The sequence below is a fragment of the Muntiacus reevesi genome, chromosome 4 (assembly GCF_963930625.1).
Source record: "Muntiacus reevesi chromosome 4, mMunRee1.1, whole genome shotgun sequence".
Taxonomy (NCBI): domain Eukaryota; kingdom Metazoa; phylum Chordata; class Mammalia; order Artiodactyla; family Cervidae; genus Muntiacus; species Muntiacus reevesi.
In genome coordinates this window covers 125,399,029-125,413,095 of record NC_089252.1, presented here as the reverse complement: position 1 = coordinate 125,413,095, position 14,067 = coordinate 125,399,029, and the positions used below count along the sequence as shown (strand labels likewise).

At 36.7% G+C, this 14,067-nt stretch overlaps 1 protein-coding gene across 5 annotated transcripts in view; it reads right to left on the bottom strand.

Moving 5' to 3' along the window:
* The window catches only part of NAV3 (neuron navigator 3), an 888,057-nt gene that overhangs the window by 83,880 nt on the left and 790,110 nt on the right, over positions 1–14,067 (bottom strand). For 4 of the 5 annotated variants that reach the window (XM_065934132.1, XM_065934129.1, XM_065934130.1 and 1 more), the window contains 5 exons: positions 12,896–13,166; positions 11,047–11,755; positions 8,549–9,037; positions 4,742–4,783; positions 3,191–3,351 (listed from right to left, as the gene is read on the bottom strand). In XM_065934132.1, coding sequence (XP_065790204.1) covers positions 3,191–3,351; positions 4,742–4,783; positions 8,549–9,037; positions 11,047–11,755; positions 12,896–13,166 — 1,672 coding nt within the window. The remainder of the gene's footprint in view (positions 1–3,190; positions 3,352–4,741; positions 4,784–8,548; positions 9,038–11,046; positions 11,756–12,895; positions 13,167–14,067) is intronic. The other variant, XM_065934131.1, reaches the window with a different exon arrangement.

The window sequence follows — 14,067 nt, the reverse complement described above, 5'->3', positions numbered from 1 at the left end:
TTTTTATTAAATTATCTGTTGATTTGTGATGATCTGAGGAGAACAGGAACTAGCAGAAAGACGGAGTGGGTTTTTAAATACAGCGAGTGACTCCAGACTGCTGCTGTAGGCACGTTAGCAAATGAGTTCATGATGTTCTTCTAATAAGAGCTGTCATATGCAGCCTACTTTTATTTTGTAGAATTTTGAAATATAACTAGGAACTAGGTGGAGATTTAGAAAGTGTTTATTTGGTCATTTAAAGAACTTTAAAAGTGGAATATGTCTAGATATAGGTAGTTTGTCATTGGTGGGTTTAGAGAAGCTAGAGCTGTCACAAGAACTTGCATTAACAGATTCACAATTGAATCAGATGTAGGTTTCTCCACCTGTGAGATTCTACTCTTCCTTGAGTATAGAAGAAAAGGCTTAATCCTGAATGGCTTAAGGGTGAATACGGAAAGGGAACAGAAGGGAATTCAAGGTGTAGGGACCTTTGGGAGTAAATGCAAAGAAATTTCCCATACAAAGGTGTTTAAACATCACTCTATGCAAAAGTGAAAGTGAAAGTCACTCAAACGTGTCTGACTCTTTGCGACCCCATGGACAATAGCCTGCCAAGCTCCTCTGTCCATGGGATTCTCCAGGCCAGAGAATTAGGTAGAACTGCTGCCTACTGGTATGGGGAGCCATTCCCTTCTCCAGGGATTGACGCCAGGTCTCCCGCATTGCAGACGGATTCTTTAAGGACCGTGTGAGCCCATCAAATATGGAGACTTTGAAAGTGACACATTGATAGCAATGCTTCTACATGGTAACCCTTGAGGCAAGGTGAAAAAGAATCTGAGCAACTGTCATCACCCATGGGACTATGACAATGTCTCACTAGGTTATGGGATGCCTCACAAGGACTGTGACCAATAGTAAATAAAATTGCATCCAATAATAATTTGTTTATATAAGTTATATTCTGTAATGCTTTCTTCAAGAGGAATGATTTCTATTATAGCTATCATGCCAGAAACCACATACAAACCAGAGTTGACTTCAGCAGTAGCTCACAGTAGTCTATTAATAATGACATAATAGTAGTGACCTTAAATTTCTAATGTTTATTATATGTGATTTTTACAGCAATATTTCTAAAAATTTATATACAATATTAATATTTTTAGTGGGTAAGAATAAAAAGCATGGTTACTGCAACTCTTAAGTGTTTGTAATAATCACTTATCTTACTGATTATGCAAAAAAATGATCAAATTGAAAACAAGTGATTACTAAAGTAAAATGTAGAACAATGCTACCCATATTCAACTTATAGTGTTACATTTGATATATTTTTAAAATTTAATAATAAACCAATTTTAATTTATGATTGCATTTTAATGGTATCCACTCTCTTGCCTAATAAATGTAAGTTCCAGTGGTCTGGAAACACAACCAAAAGTCTTTAAGAGCAATATTCATGGTTTTGAAACTAGTTATTTTATTTTTCTCTTGTGAAATAATATAGCATATCTGATATGCATCCACATACCCACTTATAAAATATGGGTAGGCACATAAAAGTGTGTGGATATGTATGGGAAGATCTTTCTTCCTAAGTCCCACTGGGTGAACACTTTGAGAGGTATGAAAGTAGAGATAGTAAGATCTATTTGAAACCTACTGTAATTCTCTGCTAGTGTAAGACATCTCTTTCCAATAAAAATGATGACGTACCAGAGTCTACCAAGTCTGATTCTCTCTCTCGTCTCTTTGCAAATGTTAGTCATGCCTTACAATATAACCTAGGTATTATGAATCTATCTAATAGGTGAGAAAATTGAAGTTAAATGACTGCTAATATCACATAGTAAGTAGTGAGTTTTTTCCTTCTCAACAAAAAATGGGATAGATTGAATCAGAATAATAACAATGGAAAAATAATGAAGTAAGGATTCACATACTCGGATTAATATCAATTAACGAAAAGATTGACAGGAGGGAGCTGTGAGATACCCAGCAAATTCAGCAAACCAGGTGACATGGGTTTGATTTCAATATTGTACAATATCAGATTTTGTTTCATATGTCTATGACTCTACAAAAACATTTTCACTTCATTTTTTGAAATCAAAGTTTTAAGCTTCCTGTTGCGTTTTATAACTACAACTCAAAGGAACAGTTTTACCACCCTTTGCCATTATGAGACAAAGAAATCTCATCACTGTGTAGGTTCATCAATAAAAACTTGGTGTTGGATATATATTCACTAGTACATATAGAATGATAACCTAAATAACTGTTATTCATTGTCATAATCTCTATTCTCTATACCAGAACAGTTATAATAGAAGGGAAATAGCCTTCACTATTCCAACAGGGAGGAAAGTTGAAAAGTCCAAATTATTAAAGAATTTGGACACTCTGTTGGTCTACTGTTACCAAAAAAACAGTCTCAAGTGAAAAAAATAATGTAACTATTTTATACATGATTTTATAGAAGAGACAAATATTTTTAAAAGCAATGGATCTGTTCAATGATAACTGGCATATTTAGGCTTTCATTATTCTGTCACTTTCCCTTCTGTTTTCTGTGATATTAACACAATTGACTTTATATTTTATAAAAGTTATGCTAAACACAAAATAATCCAGTGGCTCAAATAATCATTTCTTTTCATTGCCTTCATCCAAAAATGTTCACAGGGTATTATCTTAATAGGAATTCTCATATGCATTTTAAGGAGAGTTCTAACTTTAAAATGAAGATGTAACTATGGAGTCATGGAATGCTATTTTTTCTTCTTCTTAATTATTTCTATTTTATTTTTTCTACAAAATGATAATTTTCTTATAAGGATTACAAAAATTAAACAAGAGGACTCAGAGAAAATTTCTAGGCTTAAGGTCAGGTGTTCTGGCATCAGTTACTATCTCTGCCCCTTCAGATTGGTGATTTTTTTTTTAAGTCAAAAAAATCTCTTTTTGCCTCGGGATCTTAGGATATAAAATAACAACAGTATTAACTGTGCCAACTTGTTGTCATGAGAAATAAACTGCATAATGGTTGGGCATTATTTGGGGGATTGTAAACATACAAATAGAAGATAATGTTAAGGTGTCTATCTCTTTAAATGAGCAATTCTTGTGAACATATGCCAGGGCTCCTGGGAGAGTAGGTGGTAAAAGGAACAAGATGAACTGATGTTTTAGAAGATTTTACCCAAGTTGGAAAAGTGATATTTTCCTGTTGCAGAAGATGACATGGCAGAAGGGGACACCAGGGGCGACTGGCTGCCAGTATCCTGCAGCCCTCCAGTGGAATGGGAGCGCAACCACTCTTTGCCTTCTTCTTGGCTGGCCTGCCGAGACGATGGGGTATATCTGCAAAACAGCACAGCTAAGACACTTGAGCACATCTGCAAGGGCAAGGCAATATCAGGACGAGAAAACAACTGAGAGGAGCTTACTATTCAGACTGAAAAACATTCTCAAACAGATTGAATCTAATTATAATTGCTTAGTTCTTCCAGATGATTTGACACCATCTGTTTGAATCTCACAGGAAAAAAAATAAAGGATTTTGAAAAGAAAATTATGCTCCTGTGAGATATGCAGTTGAAAATCACAAGCAACGAGCAGACAGCCAGGTTAATTGAGAAGGGCGCAAAAGCATGATGTTTAGAAGGGTGTGAAGAGGGTGAAAACACAAAGCAAATATGGTAGACAGTAGCTGGCCAGAAGCCAAGGGAATGGGAGGGATGGTTACAATAAGACACAGGAAACAGAACACAAACTGGCAGATCTTTTTTAAAGGAAAGGGAAAACATTTATTTGGTTAAAAATGCCACTTGACACCATGTCTGGATTTTTTTAAAAAATGGAAAGAGAAATAAGCTTCCTTTATTGGAAAATAAATTTCTGGGACAAAATCTTAAAATGGAATATTTGCAAACTGTTTGCTCTTGCTAAGAAACTGGAGAGAAGGAGGATAATAGATGAAGATCTAATAGACCAGTATTCACTTTTGCCAGAGTAAGTAAGTTCTCAGTTCCAAATAGTAGTCAACTTATCATGTTCATATAAGTGTCATATCTCTAGTCATAGTTCATTCCATATCTTCCCATTAGATAAAAGTCCACAGTAAAGGATGGCCATGCATTAAATTTTCATTTTATATTTTTTATGAACTGAATAATTATTTTGATATTATTACATAATACTAATTTATGTCTGTACTGATTTGATAGATATCAGCACTTCTGAAAAACATAAAAAAAGCTTTTCTGAGTTTTTACTAAAAGGATTCCTTAAAAATTATCCCTTAATTACACTATTTGTCCTCTGATGATGAAAATAGCTTTTCTTTGATTCAAATTAGAGCATCGTTCAACCTCTCAACATTCATTGGCCACAGGTGCAGACTATAGGGATTGAGGCTTTTGTAGGCATATGCCTCCAAGATACAGACATTAGGGAAACTGATTGTATTCTTCAGAAGTGAGTTCTGAATTCTACTAAAATTGTTGCCCCCCCACAAATAATGTCTTTTATATCACATTTAATTTACTGAGTTTTGGCCTCGACCAAAACTTCCACCTGAGGGCCATCTCACCAACTCCTCAGGCCAGGGAAAACATCAGGATTAAGAGTGAGTTCGTCCTCAATGTCAGGCGCTTCTTTGCAAAGAAAGAAGGAAAGAGGTGGAGAGACAGCACACACAGTCTACGGAACAACAGAGAAAGGCGGCGATTGTGCTGAGAGAAATATATACCTTAGTCCCTTTTTGGGTAGTGTATTTCTGTCAAGCTGCATGCTGTTAAAACAAAGAAAACCCCTAAGGACATAATGTAAAAAAAACCTCCAAATTATATATCCAACACAAATGACTCTGAAATCCGTTACACAAAATAAGGTTTTCTTTTTTGGTAAAAACATATTTAATGCTTAACTCACTGTAAAAGGCCAACCAAAGGAGACTGGATTTCACTGTTGTAACACATTCAATGATAACTCAGTGACAGGTCTATTTCAAGATAGATTAAGTTATATATTAACATACTTCTTCTCTAGATTCTATTTGCCTAGTGTTACTGTAGGTTTTTCTTCTCCATGCAAATGACTAGATTTCTGCTATGATTTCACATGTAAGAGAATCACAGAGGAGGAATGAGAAAGATCTCTGCCTAAGTTAAAGTGGCATGTTCCAACAGACAAGAGATGTAATAAATCACCTTTCAATACTTATTTTTTGTATTTAAATGATCTTTAGTAAAAATAAAGGCAGATATATTCTTATTCACAGAAAAAGAAGAGAAATATATATCTGCTTGAAACGTAATCTTTCTAGCATCATTTATTTAAATATTTTAATACAATTAAACTATGATATCTTTTCAAATTATAAATTAGATGTTTAAAAGGCTATGAGTTTTCAGTGTCTATTTTAAAGAATTCTCAATTGGTCCTAAAAAGGGAAGAAAGAATGTGTCTGGAGAAAATGAGAAGTGGCCTCCCTAAAAACAGAGGAAGAGGGTGTTAAGAATTAAGCAGAACGAGTCTAGGAATTTCTGTTATAATCTCTGGCATATGGATAACCAAATAATAAAACTGATTTGAATTTGCAGAATGTTATCTCTCTTTCATTAAACTTCAAATGGTCAACATTAAATACACAGGTTATGCACATGAGGATGATATAACATGAATGCCAACACAATGACTTGAAATTTAATCACTAAAAATCAAAGCTAAAATGTTTTCTTCTATGGTTACTCCATTAATTAGCACTGCAATAGAAAGCATCCAAGGGCATCATCTTCTTTTACTTTATGTACCGGGAATGTCCAAATAGGGTAATCACACAATTATGCAGAGGCCAATTCTAGCAAGTATCTTGACTCTAGATGTATTCTTAGTACATCTGTATTTTTAGTACAACAAAAAGGAGTCATACTGAACCACTATGAGAGTACTCTAAATAGACACTACAATATGCTGAAGCGTTGATATCGTTGTAAGCTATTTGAAAGATTATCTCTTTCATGCGTATGAATTTATTAAATTTTAACACCAGAGAACAGTGAAAACAGGCATTGTTTTGCCCATGTTATTAACTGTGTAAACATTATATGTTTGTATTGTACAGAGAACTTAATGAAAGGAAAATCAGAAGATAAATTTATCAATATAAGTTAAAACTTTAAGTAGAAATATCTGTTTGAATCTGGATATTAATGATTTTATAATATAGACACTTCTCACAAACGCCGAAAGGCTAAAAACTCTTATGCCTGCAGGAGCCACGAGAGCAATGGGAATAGATGAAGTAGAAGTTTTAACTAACAGTCTGCAGGGGACAGGCACTATTTGTCTGAAGCCAGTAGAAACGTGTCATAGGATTTTAAAGGCAGGGTAGCTAGATCTGACAGGAAAACCAGGTCAGACGTTTTTAAGGTTGGCTACAACTTTAAATGTTCTACGGTTTGATTTGGTCACAAAAAACAAAATGTACAAAAAAAAATGTGAATTATAGCCAAAGAATACTCTGATCTAGAGCAGTTAGAGGAGAAAATTGCTAAATTTTAAATAATTTGCTTATGCTACTTTAATGAGGAGAAATTTAGACCAATTAAAATCTATATGAAAATCTACTTATTTAACAGTATTAGAATAATAAACATCAATAAAGTCTTCTGAAATTGTAGATCAACAGGTAAGTCATTAACTTACATACATCTCTATTATATCTTTCTAATTACTTTGTCTAAAATATTCAGACTTTGGCACATTTTCTTTTAGTCATGGCTAAATGTTTGGCTTCCCTAATGTTCCCAACATTATGTGGACTATTGTAATTAAGCCAGGATCTCTGATAGGATCTAACTTTCTCTTCAAGGGATCATATAGTTCTTGAGTGTACTTTAAAGAATTAGAATGAATTGCTCTTGCTTGCAATTTTGTTCACCAGAAAAGAAAGTTCTTGTATCAAAAATTATTTCAATCAAGTTAATTTATTGGAAGAAACTAGTTAATATTTATATTGTATACTGTAACTATGAAGATAATTTGCTTTTTTCACAGTTTAATAGTCATGAATATATCTTACTAAGAATAAAAGGTAAAAAATTCATCTCTTCAAAATTAGTTTTAAGATTTAGTTTAGAAAAATTATTTACTGTTTATACCAGAACACATCCATCTGTAAAACAGGTCTATTTGAAGACTGAAACCAAGTTTAAAAATAAGATTTGTTTAAAGAGAATAATTAACTGTATACTTGTTAGTGTATTTCCATAGTTAAAAAAAATATATATATATATATATACTGACTTCTGCTAGAATACATCAAAGTAAAATATTAACACTGCATTTATATTGCAGCTATAAAACTCATCAATATTATCAACTAGATTTATTTTAGAGTTACTTGGTTACAAATAATTACTTGGACATTTTCCTGTGTTTTAATGTATGAATGCCAAAGAAATGGGTTGATGGTTAAATGATCAACCTGTAGTCATATTCATGGTAAAAACAATCAGCATTTTGGAAGGTGACTATTGTTAACAAATAATAACCCATTTGCAGTGTGCTGTGTTTGAGGTGATACGTCACCATCAACAATAGACTGGATTAAACTTTGCGAAAGATATCAGGCATTTTGAGTGACCTGTGGCACTTTCACAAATAACACAATTAAGATATACAGCCAAGGGCATTTCTGAAAGCTTTAGGTGTGCCAAGAAACAAACAGCATTAAGTTTATCAGGGAAAACCAGGCAGGTTTAAGATACATTCCTGGGGAAAAGAATCAGTACCAAAATATCTGAGAAAGGATTTTTTAGGGAAGAGAATCCAGAGCCTTCTTGACCAACAGAGATGCTTTCTCTTAAGTATATTAGGTAAGGAATGCCTTATTATGGTCATTTTACATTTAAAGGAAATCAGTAATTAACTAAATCAATGAGAAACATTTTGTAATGTAGTTTAAAAAGGGCCTAATAAAAATGTCACTAGAGTTGTAATTTTGTCTAACAATTCATATCTGACAACTGATCTTTTTTTCTTCCAATTCAACTAGGATTCCTAGCTATCCATTTGCTATTTTCCCAAAGAAATGCTAATAAAGCCAACTGAACATTTTACTCTGAGCGTAATTGTAGAATCCATTTAGATGTGATCTTTAAATATGCTTAAATCATCCTAGGGAGCTGTGCCATCCTGGAGCTCAAGCTAAATCATTGTTGTGTCTGGAGAAAACATCATTCAATACATAAAAACATGCTTTGCATTTTATTTAAATTGGATAGTGGGTGTATATGTATGCATCATACCAAGAAACTAACTAGTCAATTTTTTATGGATCCTTAATGGTTTTCACTTTCTGCAAATGTGGTAGTAACACCAAATAAAAGGCCCAGTATCAACAATCCGACATCCCTTTGCAAAGTGGCACTCTCACTGAAATTAAAAAAAAAAAAAACAACAAAAAAAACCACAACTGAATGCAGGGTAGGGGTAGGTACAGTGTGGGGAGGAGGGGGGTGAGGACTTTAGCAAGGCCTCCAGGAGAGCTCACCTTTCTGAGAGAGTAGATCTCACACTACCAGTTCTCATGAGCAGGCTCTGCACCTCGTGAGTGCCTGTGGCCAGTCCAGATAGGGAGCCGTGGTGGCTGAGGGGGAGGTCAATGGACTCCGAGCTCGTATGGAGGCTAGTCATGGACTGGTAACTTGGGGTGTCCTTGCTGCCCGCAGAGGAACTGCTCAGATTGGCAGCCCACACGAGGCCACCTGACGTGAAAGAGTGGACCGACGCCGGGCTGGACGCCAACGAGTGGCTTAAGCTTATAACATCTGCAGTGAGGTCTGAGGGTTTATTGAAGAGAGGGCTGCTGCCGCCACTGAGCCCGCCAGCACTGCCCAGGCTGCCCGTACCGGACGACGGCGACTCCAGACTGCCTTGCCGCGCTAATGTGGTACTAGGACTGCACATTACAGAGGAGGATTTCACACCCTCAGTATTAGGTGCCGAGGCAGCTTTGCCGCCTGCCTTGGCACCAAACAACCTAAAAGAAAAACAAATAACAACTTCAGTTGTTCCGAGAAACTAACATCCACATTTAATACTTAGGGTTATAGCACGCAGAGCCAAGCGTGCTCTGGTGGACGGCCCCGAGCACTTGCTGTCTCTGTGTTAATGAACTTGATAAGCCTGAACTTCCTAATCTCTCTCTCATATTGCCGTAGAGGTAAACTGGTACTGGGCTGCCATCCCGTTGATGGGGGGAGGTGGGCCACACAGAAGGGAGGGTAAGCCAAACATCAAAGTCCCTGGTTTCCGCAGTTAAGCCATCATGACAATTTTTTTGCAAAATTAAGTAGTCTGCACATACTTGCTACCTATTTATAGAACCATTATAATGAAACAACTTCTACGCATTCGGTATATAATATGAAATTATTTTTCTCTTCTTTTGTTTTCCTTCATGTTAACGGCTTACTCAAAATCTAGAAGGAATGCTTAAGGCAAAGTTTAGGAGGCTGTGTTGATGGTTGGGGGCCTAAGTGGCTGTCAGAGAGGAGGTGGTTAGAAACAACACTGGATACTGTTGGCAACATGTCCGTGTGTCTGTAGCTTCCCCAAGAGAGACCAAAGGGTCAGATGCCAGTGCTATTCAAATACATATTTATAATAGTGATTTGAAACATGGTTGGTGCTAAGGTAGACGTTGGAGTTTCTTCAGAAAACATTTTAGTTTTGTAAATGAAGCAGATGATATAATCGAATTTATGTAAATATGGAAATAAAGTGTGATATGAAAAATGACATAATGATCACTAATTAAGTTGCAATGAAATCGTTATTTCCTATAGTGAAATATTTTATGACGAATATGAGAAATTGTTTCATAGGTAATGGGCCACTGGAGGGCACTATTGGCTTTTACTTAAGCAACGGAAATATTTACTCTCATTACAGGTGATTATTCTTTCCAATGAGAATCAACACTTCAAAACACCACTTTTTCAGGATTAATATTTCTACTGATGAATATAAAACCTCTAGGTCTTTCAAACAATCATGTATCTGAGATTTTTGAAATGTAAAAGTAAATGTTTCAAGACACTATTTCCCAGATATCAAGGCTCTTGGTTTAGTCACTATAATAAAAGCAAACATTAAAAATATTAAACATAAACATGTAACGGATTGTAAATGAACTATAAATCATATTCTATCATTTCATAGACGAAGAAATAGACCCCGAATAATTTACTGTCCGTCCCAAATCTTTCCCTGTATGTATTTTCCTGCCACTTAAAACACATCAGTATTTAAAAACACTGATATTGGGAAGGAGAATATATATTCCATATGTTGAATATCAAAGACAATCCCCATGCAGAAACCAAGTCTTGTAAGTTATTGAAGTCATATCAACGAAAGCTGATGATGAGTTAGAAAACCTAGTACATTTCTTAGTTATAATCCTATATCAAGCATCTAAAGGTTTTCAAATTCTGTCAATCATATCATACTTTGATTTTCATTAATATTTCAGGATATGGTGCTTCATAAATCTGTCCACTGTGATCTGACACTGTATAAGGAACACAACCTCATCTACATTCAAGATTATCATCAGCTCATTAAGAGCCAACAAGATAATAAACACTAGAAATGGACAACAATAGTCATAAAGACCTATTTTATTTTGTTATTAACTGTGTAAAGATGAAAATCTATTACAATCTATCACTCACCCTAGGTACTACCATCTGCTTTTACTCATAAATGCTGTTTGTTTTGCTGTGACAATAGTGATACTGCAAAGTTGGAGCATTTCTAAAAATGAGCAGTATTTTTCCACTAGCTATTTATAGCATCAGCTTCTGAAAACTCATTGTACTCAGAAACTGACTCAGAGTCTAAGTTATATATATCATACACTGAGGATATACACACACACACACACACTGAGGATACATGTCTTTATAGGAGAGGCCATGGGACACACACATATCCTAAGATGAAGCGCTACATGTTGTCCCAGCACCATTCACACTCTCTTACCTTCGAAAAGTTGGTGAGGCAATGTCAGGGTATTTGGACCCTGGCTGCCTGAGCCCTTGTGTCCCGCAGGCACTAGCAGATGTGGGGCTGGATTTGGGGGAACCTGACAAAGAAACGCTCTCTGAATCTGAGACCGCAACCTTCTCTTTCTCCTTGTCGGTCTGGTTGACCGTGACAGGACTCGAGCGCCCTGAGCCGATCTTCGTGGGTTCTCTCAGTTTTGAGGTGGTGGCACCAGCTGACTTGCTGCTCACATTGGAATCGATACTGCTGGTGCTGGATCTGTGGCCGCCTCGGCCGGGAATGCCACTGGCGCTGGATTTGGACGGGCGGGGCAAGCTGCGGTACTGCAGGGAGGTTTTGGAGCTGACGTGCAGCCCAGCATCGTCCTGATTCTGTGACCCATCCAAGCTGGTCTTCCTCCCTGCGTTTGACTTCCCACCAATGGCAGCGGATTTGGGGATTTTGCCCAGCGTGGCTGAGCCGCTGGTTATGGTGGCTCCACTGCTAGTGATCATGGCAGAGGACCCGACTCCACTTGGCTTCTTAAATCCAAAAGAGCCAGTGGCCGTTGATCTTCCAATGCCCGAGGGGGGCTTTTTCCCCTCATCGCCACTGCTCTTTCCTGCATCTGATGGAGATCTCTGTAGAGATGATCCTTTCAGGGGACTTTTTCCTTTCTCAGAGGCTTTGGCATCGTCGGTTTTCCCTGATGAGTTAGAATACACACATTTAGGTACCTGCACACTGTGATTTCACACTTCTTTAAACAGAGTGTAAAATGTGAATACATCTGTGTGTGTGCACAGTGCTCAGTCGTGTCTGACTCTTTGTAACCCCATGGAGTGTGGCCCACCAGGCTCTTCTGTCCATGGGCTTCCCCAAGCAAGACTACTACAGTGAGTTTTTAGTTTCTCCTTCAGGGGATCTTCCTGACCCAGGGATTGAATTCACATCTGTCTCCTGCACTGGCAGGCGGATTCTTTACCTCTGTGCCACTTGGGAAGCCCAAATATATTTTTTTTCTGCTTAAATTCCTATTCATTATTTTAGCTCTAAATAGGCATGTATGCAATATATTCAGAAGATTAAGTACAAAGCTTTAAAAATATGGCTGTTAGAGGAAAGTGACTAGAGATCAAGGAGATAAAATGAAAATGCATATTTTTGCTATGTATTATTGCCTTATAGCTTGCAACTCTCTTCCTTTATAAAGATAGCACTTAATCTCATGAAACTAAGTGCTTGAAAAAGAGTTCATCAGATGATTGTATTTGAAGTATCCTGTTACATTAGTATGTCAGGTGGCGCTATTTATATGAGGCACCATTTTAAAAATAGGGAGAGAGTTTAAAAAAGAAAAAAAAGAGGATGGTACAATTTGCAGAAATCTTTTACTCTATTTTTTCATCAAGTCTAATTTGGAAATGATGTTTCAAATCTCCAGCCTTCCAACCCATTAGATTAGTGTGACTTTTCTTGCCTCTTAGAAGTGAAACACAGGGGGAGAGTTAACATAAATATTCCAAACTTTATAGAAAATCAGAATGAAAGCTATCTTATGCTTTTTAATAAGTTGGCTTATTTTATTTCCACATGAGCAGGAATGAGTGGCAAAATAAAACACTCACCAAACTGTGATGTTACCCTCTAGAGGATGCCCGGAGTGTTATATTCATGTGGATGCATATGATAAGGCATGTGAAATTTAGACAGAAAAAGTATTTATATGGAGAATTATAAGTATTATATAAATATAAATAATTATATATTTGACATAATTATGAAAAGCTACTATTAAAGACAACAAAGATCAAATGGAGACAATTTAGCCAGAAGACCAGCCCACCAGGAGTCTTGAGTGCACTGGTCCCAGTTTTCTGCCTGGATGGCGCTCCTCCTTGAGCTGACATGCCTCTCCTCCAGGAGCCTGTCTGAGAAACAGCCAGGGAGGCTTTCTGCCCCGTCTTCTCAGGGTCTTCAGGAAGTCCAGAGGAAACACCCTTCCACTTGCCACCTCCATCCCCATGGCTGTCAAAGTCCTCCTCGGGTTTTTTCAGCTCCTCGGTGCTCTCCCAAGGCTCATCTGTTGCAGATCGTTTCTCTGAATCGGTCTTCAGCTGTGAAGAAAATAGGACAGAAAAACTTGGTGCAGAAAAATCTATCAAGTGTGAATTGGGCCCTGGAATGTCCTTTCAGATAATTAGCTTAAAAAAAAAAAAAAAAAAAAAAAAGCAGCAGCAGTGATTTGTATTTCAAAAGAACTCCAAAGACGCCTCTATTTTTATCTCTCTGTTCATTTAAGTTTCATTAATTTTAGTCCTATAATTCTCACTTGCACATATTAGAGAATATCAGAAGAAATGTGTGCAGAAAACTTCAATTAAATACTCCAGAGAGGAAGGCACTTTCTATGTCAAATCTAACAAGGAAAAGTAAAACAAGATAAAACTTAATTATCTAATATTTATTCTCGATTCACCATTCTCAAGAGATTCAGCAATGCATCTCAGAGATCAATATAAAATGAATCCAAACTAGCCAAAATTAGACAATTAAAAATCATTTTTGGATTCCTAAACAATTATATCAATATTATAAAGAAAGATATGCAACAGAAGGCTTTCTGGGTTAGACTGTAATCAATTGAAAAAATACATACACACAAGCTGCCTCAGTTTATGTAATTACATCAGACTAAGAGGCTGTGCTATATTTTAATGCAATGTAACATAACTTGTGGAGAAGGCAATGGCACCCCACTCCAGTACTCCTGCCTGGAAAATCCCATGGACGGAGGAGCCTGGTAGGCTGCGGTCCATGGGGTCACTAAGAGTCGGACACGACTGAACAACTTCACTTTCACTTTTCACTTTCATGCATTGGAGAAGGAAATGGCAATCCACTCTAGTGTTCTTGCCTGGAGAATCCCAGTGACAGGGGAGCCTGGTGGGCTGCCGTCTGTGGGATCACACGAAGTCAGACACGACTAAAGTGACTTAGCAGCAGCAACATAACTTG